Genomic DNA, 14,446 nt, shown 5'->3' with positions numbered 1-14,446 from the left:
GTCTCCTAAACTGGCATTGCCTTCTTTCCAAAATTAAAGCTTCTTTAAGGAATAGAATTGGTTTCCCAAACAGGGCTCCTCCTTCCCAAATTTTGTTTCACCAGCCAGGCAACCTTAGTTCATCTCGCTGACAATGTGCATAACCCGGCCACCTGTGTCTCCTGGATTGCCAAATTAAAAGACAGGATAGGAGCATCCTGACTTAAAACAAGATCGCCAGACACAGAAATTGCCTGAACCATGGACCAGCCCCCTGGAAGTGCTGCAGGAAGGACCACACCCCCACTCCCACAGCTCTTCCCCAAACACCTCTGGGCTGCTGAAAACCCCAATGTAGGCTACTTTTTTTTTTTTTTAAGAGACTGCCCTGCCTCTCTTCCTACTGCTCTGTCATTCTGCTTGTCTGTCTTCCTCTTCCGTCTTCATCGACCTCTGCCTCCACCCCTCATCCCCCATAGCGAGCAGAACGTGCTCTCCGCTAGCAGTCTGCACCAAGCCCACTCCCCTCCACCCCACCCCTTTCGGATTTTTAGCGAGTGCATTACAAATTGCCAAGTATCCAATACCTGCACAGGAAGATTGCCCAAATCCTCTCCCACCCCCACCCCGTGGCCATGATTCTACATGGATTTTTTTTTTTTCCCAGGGCTGCATGTACGCGCGCGCGCATAACACACACAACACACAACACACAACACACACACACACACACACATACAACCCTACATACATTTTCTCCTTAACCCTCTTCAAACATCTCTACAGACACCCCAATGGTTGTTCTATTCCTAGTTTGAGATAGCTGGTAACTGCGGAATTCTGTAAACTGTCCTTTTCTTCATTTTCTCATCAAGTTTCCGAATTGCCTTTCAAGACGAAAGTGAGCAATTTGAAATGGAGGAGGAAATAAAGTGGGTTGGGGGTGGGTGGGGGAGGGGCTGGAATCTGGCATTTGTCTCCTTACCAGATGAAAATGAGTCACCTGCTCATTATCTTTAGCCTCGGGGTGTCTCTGGCCCCTGGAAACACCAAAAGGATCCAAAGGGACCCAATTTTTTTTTTTAACGAAAGGAAAAAAAGAAGGAAGAAAAAGAGAGAGAAAAACTGGTTTCCAACAGGTAACACCCGGCTAGTCTTTCCCATCCCATCGGAGCTCAAAGCTCCTAGGGGCGTGGTCCACCCTCTTCTCAGACCAGCTGGTGCATAGTTGTCTAACTGCTCTTACTATGATGGGTTATCATGAAGAGCGCCTTCTCCTCCTTTTCCACGGCCAATTGATTGATTTTTTTTCTGTAAATTAATATTTCCTTTCGGCTAGTCAATAAAAAATATTTTAGTCACCCACAAGCGTAGTTCTTTTTCTTAAAAAAAAAAAAAAAGAGCCTTTCACGTGGGTGTGGGGGAGATCCGAAGTACACCTGCCCCCGTTCCAAGGCACATGCATGTAAGAAATAAAGCATCTCTGGACGCCCCTTGAAAGGAATTGCATGACAAAATTGGCAGATTTAGCACTAAAAATCAACCCTCCCAACACTGTATCATTCTCTACATAAGATAAAGAATTCTCTCTTCTCAGGCCATCTCTACTCGCCCCCAACCACTACCACATCATACCTTTCTACATCCACACCCTCAAAATCAGAGACATAAAACCCTGAGCATTTGTCAGTAACCAAAAGAATCCTTATTTCTTGTCAGCCAGGAACATTTTCAAGCTTTTCCCGATCAGCGACAACACGCTAAACCCAAATCGTAAAAGACAACGTGAATAAAGGCAAGGAAGCAGCGTTCAGTTACCAGATGTTAAGGAAATATAAGCATCATGTTCAGACTAGAAGCATTTAAAAGATTTTTCTCTCTTTAAATCCAATAGTCTAGGAATTTCTTATCAGTTTTAAGTAGGAAAAAAAAAGATCTTTAACTCTACCTGTTTTGTTCTTCTCATACAGCACAGCATGATTGTATTGTCCCTTCCCCTCTTCTTCCTTCCTTCCTTTCCTCCTCTCTCTTTCTTATTTTCCCCCCTCTCCACCTCTTTTCTGCTTCCTCTCTCTCTCACACACACACACCAGGGCAGTTAGCAGCAACTGTAAGGTCCTCAGCTATTGCTCATCACATAGGCACACACTGTGTCTCTCTCTCTCTCTCTCTCTCTCTCTCTCTCTCTCTCTCTCTCTCTCTCTCTCTCTCTCTCTCTCTCTCTCTCTCTCCCTCCCTCCCTTCCTAACCCTCTCTATCTATCCCTCCCTCTCCTCCTCCCTCTCCCTCTCTCCCCTTCCTCTTTTGCCCCCTCCCTTTCTCTCTCCTTCCCTTCCCTTCTCTCTCTGCCTCTTTCTTCCTCTCTCTCCCTCAGTATCTTTCCCAGAATTGTTCACTAGCTCTCAATGACTAGTCACCTCCCCCAGCCCCCACCCCCATTCTAGACAGCCACCCCCTCCCAGTCCCCTGCCAGTCTCATGAATATTTAAACATCTCCAATCTGGACCCAATTACCCACTGACTTTCCCACTACACTGGGAGGATGGGGGTGGGGGCTCAAAGAAAGATATTATAGCTCTTTTAGGGCACAGGGTGAGGTACATTGGGGTAAAGGGGACTTGAGAAGGTCCTTGCATTTTCTGAAACTCTTGCCTTTCTCCTTTTCTAGCTGAGTAGTGAAAGCAAGAAACACCCATCCCTAGACAGGAGGTTTGGGTTGTGTGTGTGTGTGTGTGTGTGTGTGTGTTAATACAGTGAGTGAGGTTATTTCTACCATTCAGGCTTTATACACAGGTAAACTATGCCTAGGCTAAGTTTATTCAAGAAAAGCAACATGTATAGGGGATCACATATCCCTTTTCTCAAATATGTATTCAATGTATAAAAGAATTATGCAAATATTCAGATTCGTAGGTTTACATATACTGAATATGGAAACATTACTTGCATGTATGTATATGCTCCATATACTAAATGAAGCACATTCTTCCTATTATATTATGCTTTCTTCAAACTTCTTTATAATTAAAATTGGAGAACCATGTATAACACTTGGGAAATAAATCAAAATCTTTTATGGCATTAAGTCCTTCCATAATCCACATTCTTCTATGTGATATGCATGGCTTCTACCAATTTGCCCTGAAAATCTGAGTACCGATGAATGGTAGAGCTGGAACACATTGATGCTGACCACAGTGCCATGGATCAGTGCAGGAAAATGAAAAAAAGTGAAATACTTTAGATGCTGAGCCTTGGAGGGACCAAGAACACATATCTTATTCATCTAAAGCCTAAATGATTGTTCTTGTTGAATTTCACAATTTGGGAGGGGAAAGAAATATCTTTTATTAAAATAAAATATATAATGCATAACATGCATGTGCATCTGTTAGTATACTGCAGCATATGTGTGTATAGTTAATACATTTGGGCATTATACATTTCTACATATGGGACATTTTTAAGAGAAGAAAAATATTTCTGATAAAACAGAGATCATTAATTATGTCTACAACAATATTTAGACATTCAGGTAACCTGTCTCTAGGGGGCCTTTAATGCCTTATATATTCATAGATCTCAAAGAATTTTCTAAATACTTACTCACCCATTAATTGATGTTAACATTACCAATTATGCTACAGAGATCCTTTCTAGGGTTTCTAGTGAGAGAATATACAGTAGAAAAGATTCCTTTGGCCTAATTGGCAACATTACTACTATTCAACATCAGGTAGTCTTAAGATATTTAGTCTTGGCCTCAAATGCCGATTGTGGAATTTTAGCAAACACCATGCCACACCCATTTGAGATTGAAGTATTATAGAAAGAATCACTCTTCAGCTCAGGGAATTTACTGTGCTACAGAGCATTTTACGAAGATGATTCCTTGATGAAGAATTATCCATTTTTTCTTTTCCCTCAGACTACTTCAATTTTTATATTTTATATTGAAAAATAAAGCCTAATTTCTGAAATTTCAATTTTGCATATCACAGTGAGACTACAGCTGGGCAGTCAAGATCACAAGTCATTTACAATAATGTCATGAATTTTTAAAAATTCCTTACAGACTTTCAAATCATTTTCACATACATTATCTTCTTTGATCACCCCAATAAGCTGTAAGGAATGCAACACAGAGAGATGTTACTCTCATTTTAGAGATGAGAAAATTAGAGAAGCTTAGAGAGTAAATTGGCTTTTGGCAAATAGCCCTCATGAGTTTAAATGGACATGTGTGAAAGAAATAAATCATTCTTTTTATACTCCACCCATCTGCTGGTTTCAAAAATTCAGGATCCCTCATTGCAATGCATATGTAAGGCAGGCCATTACTGACCAAGAGTTGATTGGGCTAGTTGGCATTCTGATATTTTGCATCATAGACAACCAGTAAATTTAATTAGTCAATTAGTAAATTTCTTCAACTTCGGCATTAGGATGGTGCTATACCCACTTTCCTAGAATCATTTAAATTGGTCTTTAAGATGCCTTTGCTCTCTTCTAGACTATCCATGGTCCATGCTATATCCAATACCATCATAAAATCTAGAAGTTAGTAAGGCCTTTAAGGTCATTTAAATGTAGCAAGTTTTTTTTTTTTCACAAAATGGGAAATGGATAAAAGCAATAATATTCAATCCAGTTATTAAAAGTTTTTAGAAAAGTTTAATTGCTGTAAATAATCTCCTTGATAGTAAGCCAAAAGAGTCAATGAATCAATTTAGTCAGCAAACATCATCTTTTCAGAGAAACTTGACAGCCAAGAGAAAGATTAGTTTAAGTTAAAAACCCATTAAAAAAGCCTTATTGAGGAAAGCAAAAGATTATGAAGAGTATTATTACACAAATCCTAGAAAAGCAATACAAGGAAAAATACACTTTTTGGAATATTTGGTTGATGCTCAGATTATGCCAAGAATGCCCATCTCAAGAAATCTGATTGGTTTCATCAACATTTCAACTGAGATTTACTCTCGTCATCAATGACAGTGGAATTATCTATTAAGACTGAAAACTATATATCTGAGGTACTAATAGGAATAAATAGGAATTGCATTCAAGAAGTCGGGAAGGACAGGACAAAGAAAAAACATGCATGTGGCAGTTAAAAAAAAAACCTAATGACATTCAAGTATTGATTTTCAAGATATCCTAATTAAAGAAAAATTCCTGGAAATATGGAAGTGATCGTGGATGATATTATTACAAAAATTATATTGAGGATATCCTTAATGAAAACATTACAGTGGAATAGACTGACTTTTATAGATGATATTCTAGATCTTTTGGTCACTCGCATATTTTTATAGTCACATAATTGAACGTTAAGTATTGAGAATACAAAAGTTTCAATTGTTTGTTGATTGTTATTCAGTTTTATTAAATTCTTCATGACCCTATATGGGGATTTCTTGGCAAAGATGCTAGAGTGGTTTGCCTTTTTCTTCTCTAGTGAATCAAGGCAAATGGAGGTTAAATGAGTTGCCTAAAGTCATATAACTAGTGAGTTTTTGATATCAGATTTGAACTCAGTTCTTCTTGACCCAGACTCAGAACTCTAGCCACTGAAGCACCTAGTTGCCTCCTTTTTATTAATTACCCTCCCAACTGTCTGTATCAAAAAAAAAAAAATTCCTATCACACATTATTGCTCATACATCTGTCAAAACCTTTTGATGGACAAAATTATTTGTTAGGAGATAACTGGAAGGGTAAAATTGCTCATCAGCCCTCTATCAACATCAACTACGATTTCTTTCAAAGTCCAAGAGGAAGAGGAATTCATTATAGATAGTGATGGGTTCTAGACTATACTATTTGCAGATGATATTATGCTAACTGATTTATTTCAAAGTACTCCTTTTCCCTGAATTGGCATATCCTATCATTTTAAAGAGATCAGCCTAAGAGTCAGCATGGGGAAAACTAAAGGTACAAAGATCCTATATTTCCAAAATTATGATTTGTAGATGGTTCAGTCACCCATTCACTGAATTAGTTCATAAATGCACATATTTTGGACAAGCTCTAAAGACATAAAATAAGCTGAGCACAAAATTTAAAAGGAGAGAGGAAATATAAGACAAGATTACATGTCAGGAATTTATCATTGCCTTTAATTATCCCAGCCTTCTCCCTTTTGCAAAAGGCCATCTTTATAAGGCCAATACTCGCTAAGAAATGCTAATGGATGCAGATAATGGAATATTGTCATCTGAAAGAAAAAAATTGTGAGTGACCCAAATTACAATGAAAAGATACATAATGCAGTAATATGATTAGTAATATCAATAGAATGCAATTTCTTACTAATAAGAAAAAGTATGGCATAGTGAATAACCTTTGAGTAAGAAGGCTTAGATTCAATCTTGTCTATAACAGGCTCAATCAGTATGACTAGACTACTTTCTAGATATCTTAATTTACTAACTTTTATAAACTCTATATTCTAGTGGTACTGACCTGTTTCCTCTTTCCACACAATAGGTCCTACCTCCACAACTTTGTACAAGTTCTTTCTAAGTCTAAAATCCACTCCCTCTCACAGCTGCATTTAATATATATATATATATATATATGTATATGTATATAAGTATGATAATTGCTATTTATCAGTTCTTTCTTTGGAGGTAGACATACATAAGTCATTCATCAAACAATATTTTTGTTGCTGTATATCATGTTCCCTTTGTTCTGATTTCACCCTTTCTAATTTCATTAGGTCTTTCCATTTAAAAAAAATTTAACCTACTTGTCATTTCTCCTGGCATAGTAGTATTCCATCACAATCCTATGCCACAACTTGTTTAACCATTCCCCAATTGATGGGCATCCCTTCAATTTCTAGTTCTTTGCTAACACAAAGAGAGCTGCTATAAATATTTTAGAATATATAGGTTCTTTTCCTTTTTCTCTGATCACCTTAGAAAATAAACCTAATAATGGTATTGCTGGGTCAAAAGATATATAGAATTAGATAACTCTTTGGGCATAATTCCAGATTGGTTTCCAAAATGGTTGGATCAGTTTATAGTTCCAAAAGTATATTAGTGTCCTCACTTTTCCATATCCCCTCCAACATTTGTCATTTTGCCATTTTATCATTTTAGCTAATCTGATAGGTGTGAGATGATATTTCAGACTTGATTTGATTTACATTTTCTAATCAATAATGCTTTAGAGCATTTTTCATATAATTCTATATAGCTATGATTTCTTCATCCCCAAACTGTCCATATCTTTTGACCATTTATCAATTAAATTTTTATAAACAGTTTCTCAGATAGAGATCTCATCTAAGGTATAGAGATAAACACTGTTTTTTTAAAAAATATATCCAAGGTTCAAGTGCTGCCTCCTATGAAGGCCTTCCTCATTTCCTGTTAGCTCTTTCCCTGTCCTAAAATGACATCATATTAATATATATATATATATATAATTTGCATTTACTTATTGGTGCACACATATTGTTTCCCTAAAAGAATATAAATCCTTTGGGGACAAAAATTGTTTTGATTCTTGTCTGTTTCTCTAGTACCCAGCATAGGCAGTGCTTTATAAATGTTTGCCAGAAGAAGGAATTAAAACTGGAATGAATGAATGAATTTAACATTTTATGCTCCTGTCAAATCTCCAAGACTCTAAATTGCAGATGAGTCCCAGGTCTACTACAGTAGAAGGAGTTTCCATGATCCAAATTTCTTGAACTTGTGAAATCACAAGTCCCTACCTCCTACTCCACCACTCTACTCCTTAATACACACACACACACACACACACACACACACACACACACACACACACACACACATATACACAAAATTAACTTTTGTTTTAAGAAGTTTTTACAAAAGAAATCTTTAAGGATATGAAAAACTATAAAAATGAGTGGTCTAGTTCTTAGAGTGAGTAATAGGATGAAAGCTTAAATGCTGAACTTTTATTAATATATTTGTAAATGGTTAATAAGTTTAGATTATCTATTGATGAAATTTAGGAAGAAAAGGACAAGAATCATAACATAAACTGGCATAACTTAGTTACCCCTTACTAAAAGAGGAAGAATTCACATTATTGAAATTATGGATCCATAAAATATCAATTTATTCTTTCATTTCTCTAGCATCAGAAGGAAAATGAAATCCTTTTTTAGGTATGTCCCTCTCCTTTTAAGGATTGTATTAACTTTGATGAGGGATGAGGAAGAAGGTAATTGAGAAGACTTAGTGCCATGCTAAAAAGTTTAGATTTTATTCTTTACACAGAGTTTTGAGGAGGGCAGTGATGTGATGAGCACGATATTTGAAAAGATACACTTAGTAGCACCATGTAGGCCAGATGGGAGGGTAGAAAAACTAGAGATAAAGATACCAGTTGGGGTATTTTCAAATCACATGTGAGTTGAAAAGGGGCTGAATTACTATCTGGCAATAGGAATGAAAAGGAAGGAAAGGATTGAAAGGTGGCATGAATAGTTGCTTAGGAGTCAAATTACCTAAGTTCAAATGCTGTTGGGACACCACCTGTGAGAATATGGATGAGTCACTTAACCAACCTGAGGCTTGATTTCCTCATTTGTGAAATGAAGAGGTTGAATTAAATGAACTTTGAATTATTTCTAGCTCTAGGTCTATTATTCTATGCCTAATGCCAAAAATGTCAAATGGATGGGGCTTGATGACTAACTGAGTGTGGGATAGGGGTTTGCAGTGGAGAGACAGACAGACAGATAGAGAAAGACAGAGAAACACAGAGACAGTGACAGAAAGAGACAGAAACAGAGAGAAACAGAGAGTGAGAGACAGAGAGACAGAGACAGAGATAGAGAGAGAGAAATAGAGAGAGAGAAGAGAGAGAGAGAGAGAGAGAGAGAGAGAGAGAGAGAGAGAGAGAGAGAAAGAGAGAGAGAGAGAGAGAGAGAGAGAGAGAAGGAAGAGAGAAGAGAGGAATCATAGATATCTTTGAGGGGATAAGTCAAGAAGTAGTGATAATATAATTGATAAATGTGGGGAAAACATCATTAGATTACAGAGCCATTTTCTTTTCAAGTTCATTTTATAGATGAGGAAACTGAGGCAAACAAGGTTAAATGACTTGGCCAGAGTCACATGGCTGATTTCTGAGGCCAGATTTTGACTCAGAAAGGTAATTCTTTCTGACTTCAGGGCCAACACTCTATCAACTATGCCACCTACCTGCCCACATTAATTTCCATAGGTTCATATCATAGATATAAAGGTAGAAGGAACTTCAGAGACCATCTAGTCCAAATTTCTCATTTTATCAGTGAGGAAACTGAGGCCAAGGGAGGTTAAATAATTTGTCTGAGGTCACATTGCATGAGAGATGCAATTTAAACCCAGGTTCATTGACCCAAGAGCTATTGCTCTTTTTAATTTATCATTAATTTATCTAATATTCTTTACTTCTTCTGCTCAATTCATTAGTAATATATTGTGAACTGCTCACACTATGTCCCCCCTCCTTGTTTTTTGAGTAATATGTATTTTTTTCTATGGAGACAGTGACATGCCATGATTTACAGCCATATAGAATCAGGAAGAAGGGAGGGGGATCATGAATTATGTAATCATGGAAAAATATTCTAAATTTTAAAAAAGTTAAAAAAATTTTAAAGCTTGTTCAATTTCCCAAAAGCAATCCATCCCACTCTCTTCTTCCTACTAAATTCTGTTCTAATTTATTGTCCACCCACATTGTCTATCTATTATAAATATACTTATAGATTGGTTCTATATGCTATCACTAATTTAGAGCGTGGATAACAAAGGTTATTATTCCCATTTTTTTCTTGTGTGCATAGTAAAGACGAACTTTTTAAAGCAAATATGGATACCATTTAAGAAGTCTGCAGTATTTCATGACTTGATGTAATTAGCACAATATTCTGTGCAAACCCAACTGAAACAATATATGAAATAAATATAAATTATTACTATTATCCCTTAAACCTGAGATTGTTAATCAACATAAGTATTTGGCCAGTCTGATGCATCTTCTAATTCCTATTATCCAGAGGTAGGATCTAAATTACCTGAAGCCATTCTTATCATCCTTTATCATTCCTACCTCTACCATTGCTTCTCCTCTATTCAGCACAACTATCAGGGAATGTTTCCCCAACTGTTGCTTTTCTCTGGACTTTCTCATCAAAATATAAGTTTCTCTAGAGTAAGGACTACAGAGGCAACTAAGTGGTTCAGTGGACTAAGAGACAAGTCTAGAGATGGGAGGTCCTCAAATCTGACCTCAGACACTTCCCAGCTGTGTGACCCTGGGAAAGTCACTTAACCCTCATTGCCTGGCCTTTACCACTGTGCTGCCTTAGAACCAATACCCAGTATTGCTTCTAAGATGGAAGGTAAATATTTAAATAAAAGTAAGGGCTACATATATCTTGCATATCTTGCATGTTCAGTTCTATCCTAAAGTGTCTGTCATAAGTTACTTGTATACTAATAATAATCATCAGTTACATTATTTCTGTCATCCAGGATATAAAATATATTGGTTACATTTTATTAGTAGCAAAATGGACAAATTTAATGATATGGATATAAAATTATGGAACCCTTGAGAAAATTTTCTCAGGAGGTTCTCTCTCCCCTATTCTCTCCCTAAATGCCATTTCAGCTGAATGCCTATCATAATTCCCCACTCAAAGAAGTCTAATATAGTGGAAAAGGCACTTTATTAATAGCCAGAAGTCCTGTGTTCTGGGCCTAGACCATGCCTGAGGTGATCTGAGGTTTCATAGGCATCCCTATAAAAAAAAAAAAGCATAATAATAATGTCTTAACTAATCCAAAGATCTTTGTGTACATCAGGAGAGATCATAGGAGTTAAGGTACTTGGAAAATTAAAAATGCTATGTAGATCTATGTAGATGATATTAAAGCTAACTCTTAACAAAGTTGTTTCTGGGTATTGACTATACAAAGACAAAACACCCATTTAAAAACTGAAATTTTCAATCAAACTAGTAATTTGCAATTAGGGCAGCAAAAATGAATGGTTATTGGACTGAATTTCATCCCATGTTTTATTTCACTCCCCAGGAAATCCAGTCAAAGCAATCTCAGGAGTTCATGGATATAGAGACAAAAATGAAGCTGGAAGTAGGTGAGTCCTGAATATTAGGGCAACTCCATTATTGCTTTAGAGTTGGCTACAGGAAGTAAAGATGTCAATTTTTTCTCCATAAGCCTTCACCTTTTTCAAACTTTCCTATTACTGTCCAAGGTATCACTATATTCCCAGGCACCTGGAATTGAAACTTGTTACCTTCAACTCCTTTCTTTCTCTTTACCTAATCATTTGCCTGTTCCTAATGATTCTATCTTGTGACATTTCTCACATATGCTCCGTTTTATCTGCTGACATTGTTACTAGACTTGAGCATTAGTTCTCTCCTAGACTATTACAATCTCCTTCTGGTTGGTCTCCTCTCCTGACTCTAGTCCATACTCTACCAAATATCAGTGCAATCTTCCTAAAATACAGGAGATCTGACCAGATCACCTCCCTCTTCCAAAGCTACAGTAGCTTCCTATTGCCTCCAGGATCAAACATAAATTCCTACATTGGCTTTTGAATTTCTCACATCCTAGCGCCTCCCCAATTTCCCAGTATTCCTAGTATTTATTATGTACTCTTCAAAAGTCCTGTGATACTGGCCCCCTTGACATGTGTCATCCAAGAGAAACCTTCTCTGGATTGAGCATTTTCATTGGCCAACACCACCCATGTTTGGAATTTCTCCCACCTCATCTCCATATTGTGGCTTCCTTGGCATCCTCTAAGTCACTACTAAAACTCCCCCTACTGTATAAAGCCTTTCCCAATCACTATTAATGACTGCTTTCCAACTGATTATCTCCAACTTTTCATATATATATATATATATATGTATATATATATCATATATGTATATATATAATGTTTGTACATAGTTGTTTGCATATTGTTTTCTCCATTAGACTTCTTGAGAGTTAGCTTCTTGAGAGTGGGAATTGTTTTTACCTTTTTTTTGCATTCATGCTTAGCATAGCACCTGGCACACAGTAGGTACTTACTAAAGTCTTATTGACTTGACTGGGTTTCACAGTTGAATTCTAGGCAGTGGCATTTCTTCACTCTAATTTTTTAATGTAAATATTGGCTTATTATTCTAAGACCTCTACTTGAAGATAGCTGACTTATTTAAGGCTGGATAGCAACCATCTATTTCTTATTTTACCCCACAGCTTCCATAATGAATGGTTTTGCAGAATCATCCTTTTAATTATCTTCCACAGAATCAATATTCATCCACAAAAGTAGAAAACAAAAGTAGAAAATTTATCCTAAATCAGATGTTCTTAGCCTTTTTGATTTCAGGATCTCTTTGGCATTTTAATACCTTTCTTAGAATGATATTTTAAATGTATAGATTAAAATACACAGGATTACAAGAAAAACACATACATTGGAATGCTGTTGTTGATTTTTTATAAGTAAGTTCCAAGACCCAAGGCTAAAAACCCTTGACCTGTATATTTTCTATACAGATTACCAAACACATGACTGTTTCCAAAATAGTTAATGCCATGACCATGAGTATACACACACACACACACATATTAAATTCAAATGGAGAGGGGGGAGACATTAGATGCCAGGACTTCTTGGCACAGTGTAGGAAAAATAATTTGAATGATTCACATTTCATTTTTCATTTCAGTGCCACGGAAGTTCTCATCTGATACTTCATTATGATGTGGAAGTGGCCCTATGTTTGACTTTGCCAACAAAGTGCAGACTCTGGTCATTCCTATCAGGCTGGAAAAGTTTTGAATGTTATCCCAGTGACAGACTGCTGTGTCTGCTGTCTGATGAATACCTGGATAGCTAAGTAAGGAGAGCCTCATCACCAATTGATGAGATCTGGGTGATGAATTCCTTGGCCACTCTTCCAAGGGTTTCGAGATTAGACAATAGAGTAGCATCTGCTTGGCTTGGCCATCATATAAAACAGCCTTAGCATCATGTAAGCATAGCTATAACATGTGTTTTCACCATGTCCTTAGCTGGAGGCTCAGTGACTAAATGATACCATTACAATACACTGAAAAGGAAAAACATTAATCACAGTCAGCTTGACTGATTTTTTTTCTGCTGATTTGACTGACTAAACTAAGATTTCTTGATATTGTAATACCCAAGGTCCCCTCAGATGTAGTTCCCCTGAATATTATCCCAAGTTCTAGGTACTCTATGGCTCAGAATACACTCAAACTGCTATTGAAATATTCATTTTTTTCTATTACAGGCAGAAAGGATTAAAAGCAAAATGTTCACCGATGAAGAATATTTGACCAAACATCTTAGGAAGTTAAGTTCTAACAAGATTTCTCCTGTCTCCATGTAGGTACAATCTCATAAGGGTTTACTATACTGCCAGTAGGGGAACACGCACACACACAGAGGCACCCAGAGGCACACACACACCAAACAAACATATGTGATCAAGAATAGTAAAGGAATGACATACAAGGAACAAATATGCATGGGTAAGTATATATGAAGAGGCATGACAAAAAATAACTCATACCTCTATGTGTGTGTCTAGGGAACATATGTTCCTTACATGCAAGCCCCTTCATAAACAACAGATGCAGTCATCATCATGCTGTTTTGTGCTGGTTTTTAGTCTCCATTGTAGGCTGGGTCCTGCTGCTAGCCTCTACCTGCTGTCTTCATCAAACTGTATTATTATTCCATCTGTTGGTCTTCAGACTGTATGCCATTGTTTGTTATTAGCTGCAGAAGTGCGGTGGCTGGCAAGCCTCTCCATTCCTCTCCAAAGAAGGTTAAAGCTAATTGAGTTTCTATTGCTACTAGCCAGATAGCCAGGAAAAGCTACCAGAAACCCTCAGGTCCAGATTTAATCTGTTCTTTTGACCCTTCTTTTTCTACTTCTATTCAAAAGCTCTTGCTCCAACTAAATATATAACAGGGTTAGAAAATTCCTTTTAACTCCTGTGAAACCCTGGATTATTAGTCAATATTGCTTTTGAGCATTTTTTGGACTCAATCGAACAAAACTACCAAGGATTTACACTGATAAGGTTGACTCCCTTCAAACCCCATGATGACATACTTATTTGTATTGAAGAAAGAATAGAAAGGCTATGTGCAGATAGACGGACTACTGAACTATACCTTAGATCACTTGTCTTAAATTATCTTTATTGTGAAATAAGACCACAACAAAATCATTGCTTTTCCTACAGAACAATAAATATGCAATTTGAGTGGTATCTGGTTTCTTTGGATGTGATTATGGCTGGTAAAGATCTAGACTTGGAGCATCATGATGAGTGCCACCTATCTCAAACCTAATGTTTAGTAGTTTATTCATTGGAGCTAACCTTCAGAATGAGTAAGACAAAGAAAT

General features: G+C 36.9%; 1 protein-coding gene across 1 annotated transcript in view; it reads right to left on the bottom strand.

Annotated features, from left to right (window-relative positions):
- The window catches only part of GAP43 (growth associated protein 43), a 134,715-nt gene extending 132,325 nt beyond the window's left edge, over positions 1-2,390 (bottom strand). The window contains exon 1 of the mRNA XM_007493723.2: positions 1,928-2,390. Within this exon, the coding sequence (XP_007493785.1) occupies positions 1,928-1,957 (30 nt within the window). The 5' untranslated portion in view covers positions 1,958-2,390. The remainder of the gene's footprint in view (positions 1-1,927) is intronic.
- Between the last annotated feature and the right edge of the window lie 12,056 nt (positions 2,391-14,446).

This window comes from Monodelphis domestica, chromosome 4 (assembly GCF_027887165.1).
Source record: "Monodelphis domestica isolate mMonDom1 chromosome 4, mMonDom1.pri, whole genome shotgun sequence".
Lineage (NCBI taxonomy): Eukaryota > Metazoa > Chordata > Mammalia > Didelphimorphia > Didelphidae > Monodelphis > Monodelphis domestica.
This window is presented reverse-complemented; position numbering and strand designations above follow the sequence as displayed.